At 42.2% G+C, this 24,681-nt stretch overlaps 2 protein-coding genes across 2 annotated transcripts in view; both read left to right on the top strand.

Moving 5' to 3' along the window:
• The window catches only part of ift140 (intraflagellar transport 140 homolog (Chlamydomonas)), a 46,295-nt gene extending 44,127 nt beyond the window's left edge, over positions 1–2,168 (top strand). The window contains exons 27-30 of the mRNA XM_084078541.1: positions 145–357; positions 678–838; positions 1,417–1,558; positions 1,939–2,168. Coding sequence (XP_083934667.1) covers positions 145–357; positions 678–838; positions 1,417–1,558; positions 1,939–2,151 — 729 coding nt within the window. The 3' untranslated portion in view covers positions 2,152–2,168. The remainder of the gene's footprint in view (positions 1–144; positions 358–677; positions 839–1,416; positions 1,559–1,938) is intronic.
• Positions 2,169–5,598: 3,430 nt separating this feature from the next.
• On the top strand, positions 5,599–12,348 carry ccdc78 (coiled-coil domain containing 78; the record flags this gene model as incomplete). The annotated part of the gene is made up of 14 exons (XM_084078281.1): positions 5,599–5,676; positions 6,337–6,468; positions 6,570–6,656; positions 6,836–7,192; positions 7,750–7,800; positions 7,958–8,046; positions 8,526–8,604; positions 8,954–9,079; positions 9,372–9,577; positions 10,539–10,713; positions 11,182–11,225; positions 11,323–11,404; positions 11,598–11,698; positions 12,228–12,348. 14 exons carry the CDS (start codon positions 5,599–5,601, stop codon positions 12,346–12,348), a joined length of 1,728 nt encoding a protein of 575 aa, XP_083934407.1.
• Between the last annotated feature and the right edge of the window lie 12,333 nt (positions 12,349–24,681).

Here is a 24,681-nt window from a genome sequence, read left to right as displayed (position 1 = left end):
AAAAAAAGGTTATGTGCCATTTATATGCAGTGTCTGTGTATGCGCGTGCACACACACACACACACACACACACACACACACACACATACAAGGTATAAATATAATGTCAAACACCATGGATATTTCTTATTTAATTTGTAACAGGCCATGAGGGCTCTCCTGAAGTCGGGTGACACCGAGAAGATCATGTTCTTCGCCGGCGTGTCTCGTCAGAAGGAGATCTACATCATGGCTGCCAACTACCTGCAGTCTCTGGACTGGCGCAAGAACCCGGACATCATGAAGAACATCATTGGTTACTACACCAAAGGCAGGGCACCGGAGCTGCTGGCTGGCTTCTATGAAGCCTGTGCTCAGGTGGGGATATCGTCGTATTCAGGACGGATTATTCAAGTGCCTGTTTATTTAAGAACGCTTTCCCAACATCTGCCTCTCGTTTTGTGTCCTCTTCTAAGACATAAACCGGAAATTACATTTGTTTTGTATTTGTTCATTTAATTTCTCAAGCAAAAGTGTGTGTGCTTGCATTAGCAACATGTTATGACCATTTGTAATAGTTTATATTGTACGTACTCCTACCTTTAGTTAAATCTAGCGTAGAAAGTACTTATGATCAGTTGAATACATGTTGGAGAAATGTAAAAGAAGAGTGTTTTCTATTGTTCACCTTCGTCCAGGTTGAGATTGATGATTATCAAAACTATGAGAAGGCGCTTGGTGCTCTGACGGAGGCGTATAAGTGTCTTTCTAAAGCCAAGGGCCCTGGAGAACAGGAAGCACGAATGGCTGACCTGCAACACAAGATCACCCTGATCAAGAAGTTCGTCCAGGTGCGCAGGTAAGAGTATAGCTTCTTTTAGCCTTGTTTCATGATTTTAAATGTGGCGTCTTTACTCTCTTTAATAGGGATAATAACTACCAATCCAAAGCTAGTAAAAAAAATCCAAATACATATCCAAAGATGGTGAAGAGCAAATAAATAGATTGAGACCAGAAGTAAATGTAACACGGCAAGTGTAGAGCAGTGGCCTCAATTACCTGAGTACTTTGTTACTCATGGACTCTTGTTGGTGTTGATTTTGACAGCAAATTTTTATTTATAAAACATAAAACGACTTGTCTTTTAGTTCTACTGGATCTCTTCTCCACTCGTCCCTCACTAACATTTTATTCTAGTTTTTATTTGTTGCCGAAATTGTCAATATATTTAGTCTTAGTTTTAGTCGTCGTAGCTTAGTTTTCATTTAGTTTTCGTCAGTGAAAAAAGGTAGTCGACGAACATTTTTCATTATAGTTTTAGTCGACGAAATCAACACTGGTGTTCAACAGAAGTACTCAGTTGTATTTTATGTATTTATTTTTCTGGTTATGTATTTATTTTCCTGGTTATGTATTTATTTTTCTGGTTATCTCCAGATTGTACGAGGAGGACCCAGGTGAGGCCATACGCCTGTGTGAGGCCTTGCTGGAAGAGGTGGAGTTGGACCCGGCTGTCCGGATAGGAGACGCATATGGCTTCCTGGTGGAGCATCACTGTCAGCAAGGCAGCTTCCAAGTCGTGAGTCTATCAGACTGGATACCACGTTACCCAGGATTCATGCTGATCAATAAATACATCTGCAATATGCAACCAATCGTGGCAATTTAAACACTGGGTGTTAATGTATGTTTTATAATATAATAATGTATATCTGCAAAGTAACTAGTAACTAAAGTTAGAAAAAAATTGTAGTGGAGTAAAAGTACAATATTTTCCTCAGATGTAGTGGATTAAAGGAAAAGTATTGAAAATTGGAAATACTCCGGTAAAGTAAAAGTATCTCAGAATTGTACTTAAGTACAGTACTTCAGTAAATGTAGTTATTAGTTACTTTACACCATTGCCAAAGGCAGTACAGTAAGTTCCAATACTCTTTCCCCCACTCTGTGATCTCCAAGGCTCACCGTAAGCTGGAAGAACTGCAGAAGCTGCTGCCCTCGCTGGACGTGAGTTTCTACGTCACCCAGGCCAGCCTGGACGGCCTGCAGAGGGCGGTGGGTTTACCCATGGGACGGGGACACCTCCCTGGCCGGGCGGACCGCAGGGACAGCGGAGGAGAAGAGGACGAAGTGGAGGAGGACGAAGCTTTGGAGTCTCACCAAGGCAACTGACTCATGAGGCATGTCTTAACCCATTAATACCTGGAACGCATCTGTGTCACTTTAGATTTATTTGGCTATTCAAAAATAGCAGATATACAACCTCATAGCGCGGCACCGAGTGCCGCGCTATGAGCTTGTAGATCTGCTATTTTTGAAAAATCTTGAAAAAAAAATGTTTCGGTCTTTTTCAAAAAACTGTAAGGATTTAGAAAACATTTTTAAGAATGGCCTCAGGTCTTAATGGGTTAAACCAGCTTGCACTGTGGCCGGTACAAATCACAGCTACTATAGCTAAAGCTGTCATTTAAACCAAATCATAATGCAATTTCATGCAGATTCATGACCTCTTTTTTATGATTATATTTGATGAATTTCCGCTTTATTTTTTATATCGACATTGATAGAGAGACAGGACATTCGTGAAAGAGAGAGAGGAGATTGCGTGCAGCAAAGAGCCTTGGGTCATATTGTGCCCCAGGGGCCAAGGACCATAGCCTTATTTATGTGGTATGCACTCTTACCAGGTTTGCCACCGGGGACCCTGATAACCTTTTTTAACAAGCAGCACTAAACACCGTCCCACAAGGCTCAAAAGGCTAAGCAGAGCCATACTTTTTTCATAGACTATATGTTTTGTATTATTAACTATTATACAAGCATTTTCTAAATGCAAAGAACAAGTGAAGCTATTTCATTTCATGCAACTGTTCAGTTATGTTTTAAAGCCAGTCTGCTGCTTGCCTTAAGCAGACTTGGGTCTATAAAAGCTGAATATTTGCCTTCTTTGCAGCTGAAATTCATATTTGATGTTGTGCTCCCCAAATGGTGACAATTCTGTACATTTTAATAATGTATATATTTTTGTATTTATGAACTCAACAAATTATTCATGTAAGAAAGATATTTCTATGAAATATTTTGCTTTTGATAATGTGCGGTGCATTTATACTTCTCATCTGAGATAGAATGAGTTTGAACATTTGCTCAAGGTTTCCACAAATCTTTCAGGATTTTTTAAATTTTGTATGTTGCGTAGGGAGAATGATAATGAATTTATTTGTGTAACGCTTTTCCAAACGTTACAAAGTTCTTTACAGAACAAGTTAAAAACAGCAAACGAAGCAAAATCAGAATAGTCAACAGAATGGCCCCAACAATGTGGCCCATGTTTCAAGGAATCCAGAAACGCTTGGTTGATCTTAACATTACAGCAGCCATGTGATGTTTTGGATCATGTAGTGCAGTGGTTCTCAACCTGTGGGTCGGTTCCCCCAGGGGATTTTGGGGCGGTCCCCAGATGACAGTCAAGTGGCCATTTAAGGACTTTTATGACCTTTTTAATAGCTTAAAAAAGGACGAAATAAAATAAAACAGACCATTACTGCATCAAAAGTAATCAACAAAATATACTGTAAAAACTGGTCAGACATCAGCTAAATTGTCAAATTATATAAGGTTGTGTTTATGCTAGTTACAACGAGATGATATATAGAGACTACAGGGGAGATATAGAGGCTACAGGGTAAAATGAGCAACTGGGTTTGGGGTTAGTTGACCCTATATTAAAGAAACATTGTAAGAATGAGAACATACATATATCTCTTTAAAAAATGATTGTACACCACATGGCTTTTGTATTTTAAATATAGTTTTACAATATTCTATTCTATGAAGATTATCAAATGGAATGAAAGAAAAAAGATCCCCCCTCCTCCTCCAAGATCAACTTGCCAAAGGAACACATCTTTCACATTATCTTGGCAAAATGTTTTTGTTTCCAGGGGTATACAAGAATCTTGTATGTATTGTTTCATTATAGTATTGAAAGTTGTATTTCTGGCAGTGATAATGAAAAATGTGAAAAGTGTCTGATTAAGTGAATGATAAAAACGTTTTTCTTTTGGAGGATCTATAATAGACTACCTACCAAAACTAAAATACTTGTTGAAAACATTCAATGTCAACGTTTGTATTTTATTTCCACTTCCTGACGATATAGTGTACACACACTTCATTCTGGCACTTACTGTAGGTTCTCCTTTCACATACTGTACATACGGTATACAGTATTCTCCAGGAATATATGCTCCCTCTCATACACTTTGCAGTCTTTCACATACATATGTTTTCACTTACACATACGTAAGTACATTCCTTTCAAATTTGAATGTGATAATGGTGTAAGAATGAAAAGCAAGTCTTTTGCACACCTACAAAAGCAACAGGTGCCTATAGGAGAAGACCAAACAGGGAAACGTTAGGGTCTTCAAATGCAAAACATATTTTCATTTGAAGACAGTGTGTAGGAGCTTTTTTTGTTTGGTGTAAGAATTTATATATATTCACAGTGAACAGTGAAAGGAGAATATAAGTTAGAGTGGGGAAACAGGCCCCGTATTCTACATTACATTACAGTCATTTAGCAGACGCTTTTATCCAAAGCGACTTACAATAAGTGCATTTAACATAGGTAGGGAACGAAAACTACTAATCACCAGAAGTCTTAAGTGCATTTTCTGCAAAAACAAGCAACCAAGAGTATACCTATAGCGCTAAGGTAAAAGTGCAATATATCAGCTACCTATTTCCTTAAACAGATGAGACAAAATAGCAAAATCAAACGAGCAGGAGCTAAAGCAAATAAGTATCGACTAAACAAGATCCAATAAAACAATACAACAATAAAACAAGCCTTCATACAACTAGTTAACAAGTAGGCCAGGCAAAGAGGAAGGGTAGTGTTTCCTGAAGAGGTGGGTTTTCAGCCTGCGGCGAAAGATGGGCAGTGACTCTGCTGCCCTGACATCAGTGGGAAGTTCATTCCACCACTTGGCCATTCTATGACCAATTCAAATACATTTTGATATTAATTCAATATGTACATGTTTGTATTGCTTTAGAAAATACACTTAGGCCTATAGGGCTAGTAAGTTGAAATGAGATACATTTGATGTTAAAGTACAAAAAGTTAAATTTATGTGTGAACATTTTTAATTTCCCCACTACCAGGAGAAAAAGCCCCCCAGGGGACATTTGACCCAAATTCAGTTGAATTCCACATTAAGGTGTGCTTTAATGTTGTGTTATATTGGCCATTTAAAGTGCTTGACATCATGACATCATGTCCCGTCGACGTTCATCTTGGACAAGTAGCAACCAACTGCCGCCACGCGAGGGCGCCGTTGTTAAGCAAATAAGGGCTGGGGCAGTCATCAGTGATTTCAGAAGAGTGTGCAAAGAAGGACATATTTATTATTCTGTACGATTCTTAATTACACACGAATATAATCATATAGGGCCTATACCTTATGATGCATGTCATAATACAGCAACGCATGTGCACTTCTACCACATGGTTTGTTTTTCCCACGGTTATCAAGGAGTCATGGCAACATTGTTGGTGGTTACAGTGTAACAAAGAGGTGGCCTATACTGTAAATGCTCCGAGCAATTAAGATGGATCCTCTAACTCTTGACCCTCGACCAGCACTCACTGAACTCCAAGAACGAATTCGCTCCGTGACTGAAGAAAATGTAAGTGAACTGACCCGTGCTGCTTCAATACCTGAATATGGTTCTCCTATACATTTTACTGCATTATGATTGCATCTTTACTTCAAATCAAAATTTACTTGAGTAAAGGTACAAAAGCATTGGTATCAAAATATACTTAAACTAAGTACAAAAGTAAAACTACTCATTATGCAGAATGTCTCAAATGTATAAAAAATACATGCATTTCAGCCATTTGAAAATAGCAGATCTACAGAAGCACAATGTGTTGCATTGCGATGCATTGTGAGCTTATGCTGTAGGGCTTAAGTGGTTAATGTATGTTTTGTAATAATAATCACAATCTACAAAGCAACTAAAGTTTTAAATAATTGTACTGGAGTAAAAAGTACAATCTTTGCCTTTGAGATGTAGTGGAGTAGAAGTAAAAGTATTGAAAATTGGAAGTAGGCCTACTACTCCAGTAAAGTAAAAGTACCTCAAAATTGTACAGTAGCCTATACTTTCCACCACTGGTTCCTACCGTTGTCATTGTCAAATACAGCTTATTATAGTTTTATTTATTTGCTACAAACAGAAACCTATTCTTTTACATGTAGCCCACCAACATTTGTATAATGTGTCATATACATGTACAAACACTGTCAAAACAAGCTTCTATGACTGCTTCCAACACTGTAGGGTCAGTTGCGTGACAAACATGAAGTCCTATTTACCAAAGTGGGCTACTTGGAGAGCAGACTGGCCCACATGGCCGCATCCAAGACAGACCTGTCCTCCAAACTGGTGCAGAGCGAAGAGGACAAGCTGAAGGTATACCTATAGCTATAATGCTCCCTTCATGTAAGTAGCCTATACTGTACCATCTCTGCTCTCAGAGGAATTAATCTTCCATGATGTGACTAATGTTTCAGATATCAAAGGAACTCGTGGAAGTCAAAATTGAGACCAATAAACTTAGAGAGCACTTTGAAGAAGAGAGCTTTGTGCTGAAAAACAAGGTGAATATTTACTTTACTTAGGCCTATGATCCAAAAGGCTATGATTTATTATTATTATTATTATTATTACTACTATTGTTATTGTTGTTGTTATTTTTTTAAATGCAGTTCCTCAAAAGTGCATAACATTTATGTATCCAATGAGCATACGTATAATGCAGTTTTCCCCCACCGGTCAGATTTTGAACCAAGAAGGTGTGAGGGCGGAGCTGGGGTCGGAGCGAGACATGCTGCGCAGGGAGCTCCAGTCGGCCGAGGCCCGTCTGCAGCTGTCAGAGAAGACCGGCGGAGACCTGAGGGACGAGTACGTGGTCCTGAAGGGGAACTACCTGGCTCTGACCGAGGCCCACGAGACAGAGGTGGCCCACAGCGAGGAGCTGAGCGCTGAACTGCTGGGCCTGGCCCAGACTCAGGACACCCTCCGCAGGCAGCTGGAGCAAGAGCAGCAGAGCGTGAGGGCCTCCACCCAGGGTCTGCATGGGGAGCTGGACCGTGTGACAGCCCTGGTCAGCCGCATGTCCAACAACAGAGTCAAGGTAGAAGTGTATTGTTATTTCTACTATAGACCATACCCGTTGGGGGATATGAGCCCCCACTCTTGTTTCACGGATGTGGCAACACCGGCGCTTGTTTCACGCACATGATTTGGCAACCCGGGAGCCAGTGAACACAAAAACGCTAATAAACAGCTGACATTTGGGGAAAGCGAAAAACGGGCTTCGGCGTTCCGTGTACATGGTAATGTTCAATGGCTGTGTGCAAACGCAGATCAATTGCTCCAGCCACTGAGGAGAACCGGGCAGAAGAGTTTGTGGGGCACGCACAGACAGACAGACAGACACACACACAGAGCCACACACAGAGCCACAGAGCTTTGTAGAATTATAGGATGATTTCTATTACTTTTGGCATTAGGACTAGGATAGACAGGTGACATATTCACCCAAAGTTCAAAACAGTCATCTTTATTGCCTTACAATTTTTTTTTTGTACTAGGGTAGAGTAGTAGTATATTTTGTATGTTTTGACTTGTACTGTAACGGCCACTCTGTCTGTAGTTGAAGTTGTGTTTTTTGTTGTTATTGTTTCACAGCCAGAGGACCTGGCAGCATTGGACCAAGAGCGAAAAAGTATGGAGAAAAGTGTGAGTATAGCCTGCTCTCTGGATATAAAACAGAGCTCAAATGACATAGTGGTCAGTCAGAAAGCTCCAAATACATGTTATTGACAGTGGTAGCCTAGCCAAACCATATGCTCAAGTCACCAGCCTCTTGTTGTTTGTGTTTTCATATATGCATTAGCTGATTGGAAACCAGGATGAGATCAAGGCCATGTTGGGGAAGATGAAGAAGAGCTATGAGGAGCAGCAAGAGAAACTGGAGGAGAAAGTGTGAGTGGGAAATAAAAGCCGATCATTTACTTTTATACATAAGACAGAGTGGATTCCCCGTTCAATCTTTAGCTATGCATAGCAAGTTACTAGGTATTCCTCACTATGCAGTTTGTGAGTGTTAGCTTCACATGTGGGAACTGGGAACACACTTAAATAATCCTACTATAAATTCACAAAATCTCTGTCCGTGTGTGCGTCTGTAGTTCACATTCTATGCACGTACAGATAGTACCGATAGTAGTCAGATTACATTACTTTAACGACTTATATCTGTTACCAATTCCATTTTGAATGTAACCTTCCTGAACCCAACCCTGCCCACACACACATCTGCTGTGTGGTTTTCTCCCCTCTTTTGATTTCTGTTCTATGGCTTCTCTCTCTCTGTGCGTCTGATGTGGTTCTCTGTGGTTCCTCCTGTGATGTGGTTGTCGTTGGAACATGGTCACTGCTCTGTTGTGGCTCTGGTCATTCAGGGTCGCCATGGCTAAAGAGCAGTGGGACAACAGGAGAGCCATACACAATACCCAGCAGAAGCTATCGGAGCAGAGCACGGTGAGTGCACTGCACGCAATCCCTTTCCACACACTAAAACACAAACATTTAATATGTTTAATTACAGCTATCTTAAAGCTATAATTAGCCTGCCACCAGAGACGGCACTATAGTCCCTAATGTGCCGGCTGTATGTTTCTAATGTAGTCCCTAATGTGCTGGCTGTATGTTTCCAATGTAGTCCCTAATGTAGGCTGTATGTTTCCAATGTAGTCCCTAATGTGCTGGCTGTATGTTTCCAATGTAGTCCCTAATGTGTTGGCTGTATGTTTCCAATGTATTCCCTAATGTGTTGGCTGTATGTTTCCAATGTAGTCCCTAATGTGTTGGCTGTATGTTTCCAATGTAGGCCCTAATGTGCTCTCAGAGCCAACTGAAGGAGGTAGAAGAGGAGAACTCAAAACTGCAGCTTCAAGTCAAAGAGCTCAATGAGGAATACCGCACAAGACTGGTGTGCTATTTACAGGACTTAGCTGTAAGCACCACAGCGCACGTGTGTGTGCGACACACACACACACACACACACACACACACACACACACACACACACACACACACACACACACACACACACACACACACACACACACACACACACACACACACATACACATCCTGGAAAGAAGCTGTCAGACCTCCAGCGTGGTTGCTGGTTACATTTTCCTAAACCCCTAAATACATCCACATTCATCCCTCACAGTATGTCCACCACCAGTCTTTGTCGGCCCACAGCCATCCCAAAACATCTGCGTATGCCTTTCATCCAGGAGTACATGGACGTCTTTGGAGCGGAGGCTAGGGGGAAGGGCCCCGCAGAGAGGGGGAAGATGAGGGCCTTTGTGGACAGCATGCTCCAGGATGTGCGCTCTTCCTACAGAGCCAGGGAGGAGCAGCTAGCCACGGCCGCTCGATCCTACAAGAAGAGACTGCAGAGGATGACCAAGACCCATCACGCCCTGGTCATTGCATACAGGTTGCACTTCCCTAGAAACTTTGTGAATAGACTTTGTGATGATGACCGGCGGAGACTCAAATAGTCTCCATTGAGTCCGCCGGTCATCAAATTATTGGCTTAGGAATGCGACAAAAACAAAAAAAAACTCCATAAATCCAAGGCTTCATTGGGTGTGTAATTGATAGACAATAAGTAATTGTTGGGGTAAATTATCCCTTTAAGTTACAGTTCGGACATTATTTGGAATTAAAAGATTGTTGTTCTCCTCTTAGGACGTTTTATGTTGTTTTTGCAAATTGACCTCATGTTGGCCTGTCCTGAGTTAATTACCTAAAATTAAACTGTTCTGCGCTATACCTCACACTGGCGTGCTCTAGATACCTCTCATGACTTTACAATGGCTACAGTAGAATCAGTACTGCTGTACAGGGCCCTCTAGATACCTCTCATGACTTTACAATGGCTACAGTAGAATCAGTACTGCTGTACAGGGCCCTCTAGATACCGCTCATGACTTTACAATGGCTACAGTAGAATCAGTACTGCTGTACAGGGCCGAGACATGGACGCTCACAGTACAGCAGGAAAAGACCTTGGATGGCGTCTACACAAGAATGCTACGAATGGCACTTGATGTCACATGGGCGGACCGCATCAGAAACATGGACACGGAGGTCTCCCCTGGGTCGCAGACAAGGTCAGAGAGAGAAGGAGGAGGCTGGCTGGGAACCTAGTATGTAGACATACTGCAGCAGAGCTAGCGACACTGCAGACCTTTGGCCCCTGATGCTGGATAGGAGGGAGTGGGTGGGTGGGCTTGATTGGTGATTTTACGTGATTACCAGCGCCTGCGTCAACAAATTAACTCATCTGATTACAGACAGCATCCCCGTCTAGACTTACGTATACAGTATGTACACTACAAATCCTTGATGAACCCCTAATGGCCATTGCACACATCTCTATTTCTTCATATTAGGGTACAGAGGGAGCAGATCCTGTCCAAGCCAGAGACCGGACTGGACCCTGGTCCCCCAGAAGACCACTTCAGCCTGGAGACCAGTGAGCTGAAAGGCGAGACAGAGAGGGAGGTACAGCGACTTCGGCAGGACAAGGCTAGACTGGAAGGTCAGCTCAGAGCAGCCCAGGAGCAGGTAGAATTCAAAAGACAGACGGATGGCTTTGAAGTTGACTGATCTCTCTCTTGCTCTCTCTCTCCCTCTTTTGTCTGCTGTTTGTTTGTGTTTGAAATGGGGGGTGGGGGGGGTATTTGGTTTTCTTTGCAGAGAACAAAGGCCAACTTATTAGAGAACAAAGACCATCTTAAATAATAAAGGCAGTATTTGTCTGGAGGATTATAGGCTTTATTGCACAGACTGTAAAACTCAATTTGTTTTCAAATTGCTTTGAATTAAGAAAACGTTCATTCCTCAGCCTAATGGATATTTTTCATCCTGTTGCCGAACTCTCTTTGAAATGTGACCTTCCCAACTGCCAACTCTATAGTTGTGGTGGTGTGATATATGTGTGTGTTTTTGTATTTTGTGAAAATTCTTAAATGTAATAAAAACATTCAAAGACAACATTCATTCACTCACCATTCCCTGATTATTATTTTTCAGCAGGCTGCCCCCATAATTCCAGCTCAAACAGTTGGCTTCCACAAGTGAGTAGAATTTTTTTACCTTATCCAGTGGCTTTAAAAATGTGTCTACTGTGGAGACCAGGTTATACAGTATGGTCAATGTTTCAACCTGTCATAGGTCAGGAAAATCTGGCCACATATCTGAGGAATCCTGGCTGGACATCAGAAAACAACTACAGGACATCACAAACTCCACACTGGTAAATGCAAATTGTATTCTTGATTGAATGAATCATTTATTCCATCCTCAGACACAGTCCTGTGTTTGGCACTTTGCATTATAATAAATATTTAATGAAAACAATAAGATTTTACCAGAGAGACAAAGTTAAACTAAGACGAGACCCCTTGCTACGTTAAGTTGATATGATTTCCTTGTCCTTGTTCGAACAGGGAGGTGTTGAGAGGGAGCGTGCCCAGCTCATCACCAGAGCGACAGTTGCCGAGGCGCAGGTGTTTGAACTGCAGGACTACGTTGATAACCACCTGGGCAGGTAAGGGTGACGTCACATGTCAAAACCTCTCGGAAGACCGTTAAGTGTGATTTATGCTTTGTTATATGACTGCGTCGTTCAAAAATCTGATATTTTTGGCAAGCGATTACATAGGGCTGGGAAATTAACCAAAACTCTATCAAAATCTACACTTAAATGACAACTGACTTAAGTACATAGTACTTAGTATTAATTGAATAATCGAGAAGCAGTTTGTTTGATATATATATACATATATATACAGTATGTCAACGAATCAACACAAAATAATTAATGTACATTTTTTATAATCGACTAAATCAATTAGTCTGATTAACCACTTGTGTTGTACTTCGTTGTACAGTGGAGGCATACAAACATTTTGAAAATAGACGATCTACAACCTCACAGCTTGTAGATTGACTATTTTCACTATTTAAAAAAAGACTAAAATTGTGATATTGATTTGATGTCATATCGCCCAGCCCTACATTACACATTACATTACGTATAAATTGGATTTTACACTGAGCATCGCCACTACCTGCAGGTACAAGCAGGAGATCACACGGCTACGCAGATTGCAGGAGGCGGGGCGCGCCCAAAGTACTGAGGCTGCCATGGCCTCGCCACCACGTCGATCGGTTAAGAAATCCAGCTACGAAATCTAAACCTGCATCAAGCAAATTGTAATGTATTATACTTCATACTTATTTTCCAGATAAGAAACCTCATACAAAAAAATCTAACTCTAAATATGAGAATATTGGAGACTATATGGCATTAATTATATTGTTCTAGATTATCAGAAATAAAGACCATCTCAATTGAACACAGCCTACCATGATTATGTTCGAGGTATGACTGCTTGGATTAAATGTATGTGAAAAGAAACATGCTATACTCCATTAATCAAATAAACCTGAAGACTAAATACTAAAAATACAGAATGAACAAAGACCAGGACAGTACTCCCATAATAATAATAATAATAGTCATCATCATCATCATCATCATCGTCATCATCATCATCTAATCATAATAATAATATAATAGTTAATTTATAAGGGAATAACTTCAATTAGTTTAAAGATGAGGGCATTCTTATTTTTATGGGCCTCATATTGTTCATGCTTGTAATTTGTACGTACCACCACTAGGCGGTGCTCTTGATGCTGGGACCCACCATTATGAAAGGGCCCAAAGAAATCTGGTCTTGAGAAAAAAATGCCTGGAATGTTTGCAAAGCTTATGTCAATTTCACGAGCTCTGGAGAAGAAAGCGCACTGACAATGAGGGGTCACCCTGGTGACAATAATGTCATTACATGTTACCCAGACCCATGCGCTGACTGTGAATGCTCTCCCTTCTCAGTGCCGCGATGAGAACTGTGTCTCTGTGTCCCCGACAACGAGGCCGCTTCTAAAACGTGCCTTCATATTCATGACATTGACGGTGTTGTCGTGAAAAAATAATAATTCACGTACTCGCCCTTTTTTTTTACATCCCCTTTAACGGTGAAAGAATGCTGCCATTTGTCACAGCACCGTGGTCTCAGACCGATTCACCATGCCGCAGTTTACCGCTGACATAACCTTAAATCAGCCTGTGGCCTTTGAAAGCATCAGTGTATTGATAATAAAAAATAGATCTTAAAGGTCTCTAAATGCACCCCCCACTCTCCTGCAAGATGAGAGCTGTGTTGTAACCTGCATTAACAGCTGTGCTGCATGGTGGCGGTGGAGAAGACTAAATAGTGAGGCTGAGAAAACCTCAGAGAGAGCTGGAAAAACAGGGTGATGGAAAAGAGATTCATATCATTCACATCATTCAGCCACCCCTCCCCAAAAACCCACGTTCGGGGGCCATGCCAACTGTGGGAGGCAAGAGAGGAGGGGAGTCATGTGTTTGTGTGTGTGTGTGTGTGTGTGTGTGTGTGTGTGTGTGTGTGTGTGTGTGTGTGTGTGTGTGTGTGTGTGTGTGTGTGTGTGTGTGTGTGTGTGTGTGTGTGTGTGTGTGTGTGGTGGGGGGAAGGGGGGGGGGGGGTTGGAAAGGAATGGGAAGTAGGATTTTGTTAGTAATGTATTACACTCCCAGGACCCCTGGGAAACGGTGGTGGTTTTTGGGGGTGTGCAGTCTGGGCCTGTGCCAACATAGTCACCGTGCCAAAAGAGCCTGGGCGCTGCATAGGGGACCACTCCTCCTCACACCGGCAGATCTGTGGGAAAATCCAAAACCAGGTTGTTGTTGAGCCCCACAAAGACAGCGAGGCAAGGTCCCCACACACAGTCCTCAGATGCATTTCGCTGCGTGCATAAGAGTGAATGCCATACGTGATGAATAGGTAGCGGTACTATCAGACAGACATTACATCACAAATGTACAGAACTGGAACTTTCCCACACAAGTGTGAGCGCACCGATTCATTGGAAAGGTTCTCATGTCTTTTCTTTTTCCCCCTCAGTTCAAGTTCATGTCATGACACACTGTCCTCACTGTGTTTCCGTCTAGTCTGCCACCCTCTCTCGCCATGAGGTCATAACCTACAAATCCCAATAGAATGACTGGGTAATATATTATTATTATAATAATATATTATTTATTTATTTGTTTTTTTGCTTTACAAAAATAGATATTCAAGATCTACAAGCTCACAACACATCGCAATGCAACGTGTTGTAAGTTTGTACATTTTCAGTTTGTGCTATTTTCAATATTCCTCGTACAATAGGGCTTTAGGTTAAGGTAGTAGTTTAAATTGTTATTTGGTCTTGGTTTTCCTGGACATGGAACATTGCCGACCGAGCAAAATGTAAGTTATTGTATTTCAGAGTTTTTTCATTCTCCATTCAATTCATAAATAGTGCTGCATTCTGATAAGGAGTAATGAAATCAATCATGTATTCCATACTTGAGGAACATATTCTTAAATACCCTCAGAACCTTTAATACTGAACTGCAAAAGGGGACAATCATTCTGTTCATCAAAGTGAAATCGCACTAGATCCCTTAAAAAAAGAATAGCTTAAGAAGAACACACACACACACACACACACACACACACACACACACACACACACACACACACACACACACACACACACACACACACACACACACACACACACACACACACACACACACACACACACACACACACACACACACAACTCTTAATTGTGTGAGAGATGCCAGAGGTGTTCTTGGTCATGCAACAGAATCTTTCTCTACTTCATTCATGAGACCATTTCTTGCATTGTGGTTACATTTTTCATACAGATATGACGACTGGTTTGAGGCCAGTCTAGTTTTAGTGGACTAACTCATTGATTTCAATTGATTGATTGTTTGATTGAAGACAAAACGTCCATATACATGACCAATGACCATACATATGTAGATATGGTTGTTTTATGTATGTTAAATGTTTTTTTAAACTGCTGTAACACAAATTTGACTTTGACCTAGCTTTTCCAATGAGGTCCTTTGAGTGCAAATATGTGTGTAAACTGAGTGCCATGTGTTTGGCACAACAACACGCTGCATTGCGACGCGTTATGAGCTTGTAGAACTGCTATTTTTGGCAAGAGTTCCCCCCAGAATAGGGATGCTAGGGTTCACATGGTTAACTCTGAGAATGTAAGCTTTTTTTTTGTTAAATTGACAGTGAGCATTTTACTGTGTGTGTGAATTGGTCTTAGCATGGGAAGCAGGGTGGTGAAGAGGAAGTGAATGAGTTGGTCTGAGGATGGGAAGCAGGGTGATGAAGAGGAAGTGCCTCACACGGCCTGTGACAGCCTACTGGTGAAGAGGGGCCTTTGTTTTAGGAGGCTGACGCCTAATTGATATGGGCTTAATGAGAACAGGCCGAGAGAGAGAGAGAGAGAGAGAGAGAGAGAGAGAGAGAGAGAGAGAGAGAGAGAGAGAGAGAGAGAGAGAGAGAGAGAGAGAGAGAGAGAGTCACGTGTGTGTGTGTGTGTGTGTGTGTGTGTGTGTGTGTGTGTGTGTGTGTGTGTGTGTGTGTGTGTGTGTGTGTGTGTGTGTGTGTGTGTGTGTGTGTGTGTGTGTGTGTGTGTGTGTGTGTGTGTGTGTGTGTGTGTGTGTGCACGCACAGTGTGCAACCTGGGGGTTGGATGGCCCAAACATAATTGGAACGGACAAGCCTTGTGTAGAGGAGTGCAGAGAGAAGGAATTTGTGAGAATGACAGGAAAAGGAGAGAGAGTGGGTGTGGAGCAAAAGACAAGTCGACCATGGATGCAAGGAATTCACAGCGGTGGAGGAATCCAGTGTGAGAGGGAAATGTTTGCAAGATCATGAGAAACAAGCGTAGTTACAAGGTCAAAGTGAGCGTGAAATTCAATGAGGACATTCCCATGGAAGATTAGAGCTCTATAACGTTGTCCTGACCACACTGATGTATATTTTCTTTTTGTTTCATTTTGTGATTACTATAATTACTCTGTGTGGTTGAAAGCAATCATCTATGAGTTAAAATACTGTTATTTGCTACTGGATATGTACCTTGAACATGAAGATATTTTGCTGGAAGCAATGTAGAAAGAAAAGAAAAACAACTTTTTTTTTCTCCTTTTCTTTTTTCAAAATTCTGTACCAGTGCCAAGAATGGATAACTGTCTCTTTTCTGCGGCACCTGTCTTTTCTTTTCTGAGGGGGCTGTCTTTTTCACCCTCTTTTTCACCCCCTCCTTCGGTCCTTACAGTCTGCGTCTATTCATGCAAAGGGTCTCCAGCTCCCTTCCAGACAAACGTTCAGAAATGAAGGCTAGAGAAGCATTAAGGGGGAGGGAGGGAGGGAGGGAGGGGGGACAGCACTTCAGCAAGCTTCTGAGAATTAGGACTCAAAGCTATGGAGAGAGAGAGACAGCAGAGAGAGAGAAGGAGAGAGTGAGAATTATAACAATTATTCTGGGTGCATAGGGTGAGAGAGAAAGGGGAATGAGAAAAAAGGGAGATGGGGGTGTTCTTCTAGAGAATTCTGAAGACAGGAGGGGGAAATTAATGGGGAGACAGCGAGAAATTGATTTAGTAAAACAAGACCTTATAGCAGTTGGAGAGAGACCTTGAGAGAGAGAGAGAGGGAAAGTAAATAAAAGATAAAATACGAGGCCAAGAGTGAAAACACAGGAGGCTGTGCCGAGAAACAATAGACGGTATGCTGAGAAACGGAGAGGGAAGACTTATACAGTAAATGGGCGAGAGAGAGCGGAGCGAGTGAGAATGAGGCTGAAGGGGGCACCCAGGATGAGTGAGGGGAACGGAGTGAGAAGGAGTGGGGAAAGGGGGGGACACACACAGCCCCCTCCGCTTTCCCACACTCGGGCCTGTTCCCACAGTGGACCCTGCTAATCCCTGTCTTAATTGGGAGAGAATTCCAGCGCACATGTTCCCCTGGAATGAGTGGGGAGAGAGAGAGAGAGAGAGAGAGAGAGAGAGAGAGAGAGAGAGAGAAACTGGAACTCCTAGACACCAAGAGGGGCAGAAGCAGCAGATATATGTACGTAAGCATGCTGTTTAAAACAACGTGCGACCCGACTGTCAACACGTATGATGCTTGAAAGGCCCCTGGCAGTTCCTCTGTACGACGTCTCTCTTCCAATGCACTTCCATTTAAGAAAAAAACGTGTTGACTGTTCTCTCAGGGCACTTAGCATCACTTAGTCACATTCCACTTGGTCTTAAGCATGGCTTTTACGCTGGTTTATTTTTTTGCTAAATTAACACAAATAAAGGGATCAAGTGACTTCTGTGTGACAGTGCTGCACTGACTGTGGTACAGTATACGGTATTGGGTCCCCCCCACCCCCCCACCCCCTGTGTCTTGCAGCACCAGATAAATCCACTGAAAAATACTGTCCCGAAACCACACGTAGAAGAAAGAGCGAGAGAATAAAGGAGGGAGATACTAGAAGCTAAAGAAACATAACAAAAACAACTGTGATTGGCAGTTTCGTTCCTGCCTCCCTCCGTACCTCAGGGACAATTTGGAACAACAGACACAGCGCAAAAAGTCTCTGAGGAGGTAACATAAGACGGCTGGCCTGTGTGGAGCAAGAGAAAGCACAGGCACAAGCTAGAGTACTGAGAGGACAGCGAGTACTTCGGTATTACAGGATTAGAGCGACGAGGTGGGGGGGGGCACAGGAGCAAGTGGCAAAGAGCGAGAGAAGGCTTTGAGGGGGATTGTTCTGTGAAGTTTCTGCCCCTTTGTGCAGACACTCCGATGGGTTTTTTGTCTGAGAACTGCCATCCTGTCTGTTAATTGCCAGGTTTAAAGGCCCAGGCACGGACAGGTGTGTCTCCCTGTTGTGGATGGACATTCTGCCTATAGGGCTTATACTGTGGCATGCAGTGGGCACGGCTTACATCAGCTAGATAAGAAGGCCTTAGAGAGAGCGAAAGAATGGAATAGTCTTTGTATGACAAATTACTTGGCTGACAAGAGCAGTGGTATGTTTCAGTAACTCTAGGCCCTGTAAGGAAGATTTTGATACTGTGGCGAAAAAGGAATGAAAAAAGAAAACGTACATGGGCAATAGATATACTTCATTGCACCCAATAGCATTATTGAATTGGTTACTTTTCTTTAAAATGATTATTACTGTAATAGAAGCAATAAAATAAAAATCTGTATTATTTTAAAGTTCTTAAAATGTTCTCTAGTCAGGGGGGATATTGATATTGCTGCTCAGGTACGATGAAGATGAAAGAGGTATAGAAGTTGAAGGTCTGATATTCTTTCACAGACTATTCCAAAGTAGGACTTTGGCTACATTTAAAGACCCCAGTGGCTGATGATCTAAGGGGTCTGATTGGTTTAAAGGCAGTAAGCAGGTCAGAGATGTATTCAGGAGCAAAACCATTAAGAAATTTGTAAACAATAAGCCGTATTTTGAAATAATTCTATATTCTATTGAGAGCCATTTAAGTTATCTAATAGGAGTATTCAGCTTCTCTATCCCCAGTGGGCACTACTGGCTGCTGCATTCTGAATGAGCTGGAAGCTTCATAGTCTTTTTGTAAAGTCCAGTGATGATGGCATTACATAAATTTCACCTGTTGGAGATCAATCCCTGTCGCTGTTAAACCCTACAATTCGTCATGTGGGAGGGTGTAGATGAGCATGTGTTTACTCCGACTGACATACATTTTACTGCCGCTTTTACTACCGAAACAGGAGTTTCACCAGGAGGGCCTAACACAAATGGAGGATTATGTTGTCCAACCTAGTTTGTTTCCATGCTGAACAGGCACCCTGACCAACCTGCAGGAGTCTCTAGTGCAGTGACCGGCTTCTCACCCTCGATCACCCCTAATTTCAAACCCAAGTCTCCGCTGTGGTGGGCAGGAACATTACCCCTGCACCACCCAGATGCTACAGTTAGACAGAGAATGTCCTTCCTTTTAGGTTGGAGGAAAACCAGATCTAATACCTGGCAACCAGTTTCCGGCTCGATGATAATAACGATAATGGCACACTTGAGAGAAATATTGAAAACACCAGACTGTACGGAACCATTAACAATATTCAATACTGTACCTCATTTGATACATTGTTCAAATCATATTTTGTTTTCACACTGGGTTCAAAACAATTAAACCAGATCATGGTACTACTTAAAGATGCCACAAAATGCTGTTTTACTAGCCGGAAACAAAGAAAGATTTTGGTCCATGGGGCAAAATGTCCAATGAATATAAGCATGTGCATCCCTATTTGCTTCAATGGCTTTCTTTACCCCTCCTCACAGTCTGTCTCTTATACAGTATCTTTTTGTGTACAGACCGCTCTTCCGACAAAACTGAAATATATTCAAGCTTTGTGAAATCCAGTTTGATACTGTGTATCAATAGGCTGTGTTGAGAATTTCGTTCCCATGTCTGGGCACTACTTTTTCAAAGCATTTTTGCATAGACAATAATACCCTTGTGGACTTTGGGTTAAAAGTTCTCTTCAAAATATCCTGCAGTTTTTTGTCACAAGCATAAATATACATAAATGTGAATTACAAAAAATGAAATGCTGCTGGTTTTGCTTGTAGATATTAGTATTGATGCATTAGTATACTCAAATGTGAATTTAGACCTTGAAATCTAGCAGTGCTTTAAAAAGAAACCCCTCAAATTGACTGATTGGCACCCAACAAAATTACACGTGGTATATTTTGCTCAAGACACGTTTCATACATAAAAAATGTCAGAACCTACTGTGTAATAAGAGGAAGAAAAATAAAAGAGAACAATTTGACCCCAAATGGCAGAAATCAATCAAAAATGCTGCCTGCCTGCCCCGACCCAAAACTTCAAATAATACTAAAACTTTGACCATACTAGAACAGATGCATTACAGCTCATAATGAGTACACAATATGGTATACTATACAATATTTATTACAATACAACAATGTGTTAATGTCACAGCATGTCTCATGATAGATCAGAATCCCAGCCCCCCCCTCACAAAATTTGATGTTACAACCACAGTCTATGGTTACAACTCAAACTCAGCCTAAAATATGCTTTACTTTCATGTGTTAGTGTCACAGCATGTCTCATCAGCAGATATGACATCACCCACCACCCAATCTCAACCCCCACCCCTTCTCACCCGACCCCATCTCGCCCCACCCGGCCACCCCATCTCAACACAACTCCCCTCACTCTCACTGCACAATACCTCACTCCATCTCACCACACCGTACCCCACCTCACCCATCTCAGCTCACCTCGAGGTGCGGTGGGGTGGACCCCACCAGGGTGTTTTTTACATACACTGGTGCCAAGAGCTGATAGCACCTGTTAAATCTGACTGCAGGCTTAAATCAATCACTGCCACATCAGTATCAGGGCTCTTGATGACTAAAGTTTCACATTCCTGTGCAGCAGACTGTACATGTAAAAACATCCTGGTGGGGTCCACCCCACCCCACCTCGAGGTGAGCTGAGATGGGGTGGGGAGAGGTAGGTTGGGGTGTGGTGGTGAGGTAGGCTCAGGTGGGTTGAGATGGAGTGATGTAGGGTGACAGTGAGCGTCGCGCTTGGCACGGACATGCGCAGAGCAAGTTCTGTCAGGGAACTCAGTGCAGTTGTTGGTGGCCGACCATTGGGGCGCCTCAGCTCCACGTTCACATCCACTCACACACTCATTTCATTCTCAGACTGCTCTATTTAAACTGGAAGTTTGCACTGCTCAGCCCTGCTTGCTTTTGCTGGTGCTCATGCTGATGCTGATGCTCTCACCACTGCTGTCTTGCAAAAAAAATGCTGCTCACCCTCCACCACCCCAGCTACCACCTGTCGTTTTGTATCTGCTGTTTTATGTACGGGGGATTCGGAGTCCCTTGAGATGCGCTTTATCAGAGTACCTAAAAGTTTGTGAGGGGGGGGGGGGGTTCTGTTCTGTTCTACTCATGAGACATGGTGTGACATTAACACAATAAATATTGTCTGACAGTTTGATAGAAATGTTGTGTTGTCAAAATGTATATTCATATATTTATAAGCAAAATAATCACCATAAGATTATTTATTTTTAGTAATTCCCATTTATATACATTTATGGCTTGTGACAAAAAACTGCAGGATATTTTGCGGAGAACTTTTAACCACAAGGGTGTAATCTACGGGAAAAGCCATTGAAAAAGTAGTGCCCAGACGTGGGATCAAAAATTAACTTTATCATGGTTCACCACATGGCCGACAAGGAAGTACATCAAATTTAAATTCTCCCTTTTGTGAGACAAACCTGAATACAGTTTCTGTAAGTTAACATTTCGAGAAACAAACTTTCACTTTTTGCAAATGTCCAAGCTTGTTCTATGGCCAAACATACTTTACAGTGCACACTTTAATCTCTCCCTCCCTCGCTTACGCTATATGATTCTGATCCCACACACTCTGACATATTTGAATGACACTCATAGCAGTCTAGTATGATGTCATCGTTTTGAAGGTTTTCTGGCCTTACCCCCTGCAGGGCTGTCTCAACACTGGGATTCCTTAAGGGCATGGCAGCTGTACTCATTCGAAATAGAGGGATGGCAGGGCCTTCCCTGGTGGGGGTCGCAATTCACACACTCAGTGTTTCCTTTACAATACCTTTTTTTGGCGGGAAGGCACCAAAGACGCTTGCATTTCCCCTAACTCGTGTTTCTTTGTGGGAACCCCCTCCCCAAGTCGTGTCTCTCCCGCCTTTACACTGGCGTAAACCATGTCCACCCTGCCTTGATTGATTTTCAGTGCACTTTTTGGAAAGGGATTACAGCCATCTGCAGGCTCTTGAGGAACAAAGGGGCCTCGTCGCTCGCCTCCTTTCAATACTTCAGAGGGATAACATGGCCACATAAACATGCTCTCGCCCCACTCTACCCTCGCTCTGTATTCTGCCTTGACCTCTCATCTTACCCACATCGCCAACTCTTATCAGAAGCTGACCACAGGGTACTTCGTGAATAGAGGCTACATCATCAATAATTATTAAAATGCTAAAAAGGAAAAAGAAAGTGAGAAAAAGTGCCCATAAAAGCGTTCTGCGAGGAAAATAGGAAGAAGATGTGACACTTTGTATTTGATGATGCCTGTCATCTGAATGTGAGAATTGGTCATTAACATGTTGGCATGTTCACACACACTTGCAAATTTACAGACTTTCCATGTGGGAGTGGTTATGCCCAGCTGTGCGTGTGTGTCGTGTGGGAACCAGAAATTGTCAGCTGGGAATGTGGGTTGTCTGAGACTGGTCATGGGTCTTTCGGCCCACTCTCTCAGCTGGTGCTAAGATGACTGAGGACCAGCAGCATGCATGGAGTCACTGAGAGAGCCTGGACCAGGCTGACAGTGTGGAGGAAACACTGTCTGGCACATATGGACAGTATAGCATTTGAATCCATAACTAAATCTTAATCAGTTGAACCCTAGTGTCCCTATTCTGGACAGCCGCTGAAAATAGCAGATCTACAAGCTCACAACAAGCCGTGTTGCGATACGTTGTTAGCTTGTAGATCGGCTATTTTCGGCAAACATATTTAGTGTAGAGTGAAACCATCACAGTCCCTGGCATAGATTGATTGAATATTTTATTAGGCATTATGTAAAAACAGCACAAGTACAGTTAATAATATTTTGACTAAAAGGTCCGTCCAAAAAAGTCCTGTTTCCATTTAGGTCCTTGGTATTCAATTCATAGCCATATATAGTAGCACCAAACATAGAGCCCTGGGGGACTCCAGTCAACTAAGTATAGGGCTTAAGCGTTAATCACGTCATAGGGCTGTACGTTCATCAGTATACTGTACTGACACGTTTTGTATGAGTTTGTCTACCTGCCCTTTTGAATCCTATTGGCACTACATGGAAGCAAAGCGACCGATACACATTATTTTTTTGATCTTTCAGAATACTTTTGTTGATCTTTCAGAATACTTTTGTTGATCTTTCAGAATACTTTTGCAAGTTCCATTTGTTCTTTTGATTAGGCAGAATTTAATTGCTGTGAATATTCATGCTAACTGCAAAAAGAAACATTGAGCTAAAAGTGATTTCAATTATATTAATGATTGCTTCGATAAAACATACAATTGCAGCTTGCATTAATATGAGATTGGGAGAAGGTGCCGGTTACATGAACCATCTTTAGTTAAGGTTTCCCTTACAATGCACTTAAGATTTCTTGAAAACATTTCTAGATTATATTCAAAATAACCTTAACCTCAAACTAGGGTTTGTGCATCCAGCCACTGGAACACAGACAGCGTCCTCATGTCTCACAGGAACAGCTTCTGTGGCTGTTTGTAAGGAACTTCAAAGGCAGGATGAAATGGAAGGAAATATCAAGTCATTCAGAGATGTATAATAAAACAATTGAAGTGAATGATCTGACATCTTCCCTCCTTTTAAGATAAAGCTGGTATCAGAAGATAAGGTTTATAAATGATCTTAAATACTATGGATTACTTCCTCTCTGTCTGATCCTCTAGTACTGTGTTGGCAAATCATGGCTAACGTTTGGACCTTCAGGATTTTTAACCACCAATGCCGATCTACAAACTCAAACTCTGGGCATATATGTCTGTAGATCGGCTATTTTCAAACAAATTCTGAAAACCTTGGAAGAATGTTTATTTCAAAACTTTCGCCTATTATTACATGCCCAAAATAGGGACACAGGGGTGACATGCCCAAGATAGGTACACCAGGGTGACATGCCCTAAATAGGGTCACAGGAGTGACATGCCCAAAATAGGGACACCAGGGTGAAAGTGGTTAATGACAGCAGCATTTGTCAGGTCAGTTTCAGGCCACTGGTGCTCTGTCTGGTTATACCAACTGTATATATGTCTGTATATGGTATATGTTGTGAACGGTTTTCATGTGTTTTAATCTGATCCCTTGTCTACAAACCAGATTTCCCATACAAAACAATAGTGTATTGAAATGAACCAAACTGTGTTGAATTACGGGCTTGATTTAGAGCATGAAACCATTCTGTTTACATGGGTGGATAATAGATGGGAGCCCCTGCCAGGAACACAGGACCTGTGCTTTGGGAGGGGTGGGGTTGTTATGCTGGACTTCAAGGGAGTGTCCTGGAGCACTTTGCCCCTGTCTGCACTCTCATCTCTGGAGCTTGGGCTCTGGCCATTTCCCCTGGTCTCCCACTGGGGCCTACCAAAGTCCACACCCCTAGCTCCTCTCACCCATCCCTCCGGATTCCCCTTTCCTGACTGCTTCCTGTTTTGCAGCCTCTATACATCACCTAGCCATACAGCAGAATAGAAAACAGTGCATGTGTGTTGGGAGAAAGACTTTGTGGTGTGCTGTCCACAATACAGCTCTGTAGAGCCGCCAACATTTGCTAACTTCTACTGAGTTAACCTCTGGCAAGTAGCAATGGGTTTGGATGACAGTAGCAGCAGTGCCAAAATGCATGCTTGGAATGCTTGATATACGTACCTAATACAAACATGCACATGCAGTGCAATTATAAA

Source organism: Gymnoscopelus microlampas (genome assembly GCF_963454915.1).
Source record: "Gymnoscopelus microlampas genome assembly, chromosome: 14".
NCBI classification, from domain to species: Eukaryota; Metazoa; Chordata; class Actinopteri; order Myctophiformes; family Myctophidae; genus Gymnoscopelus; species Gymnoscopelus microlampas.
The sequence above is the reverse complement of the archived record's forward strand: the minus strand, read 5'-3'. Positions and strand labels throughout refer to the sequence as shown.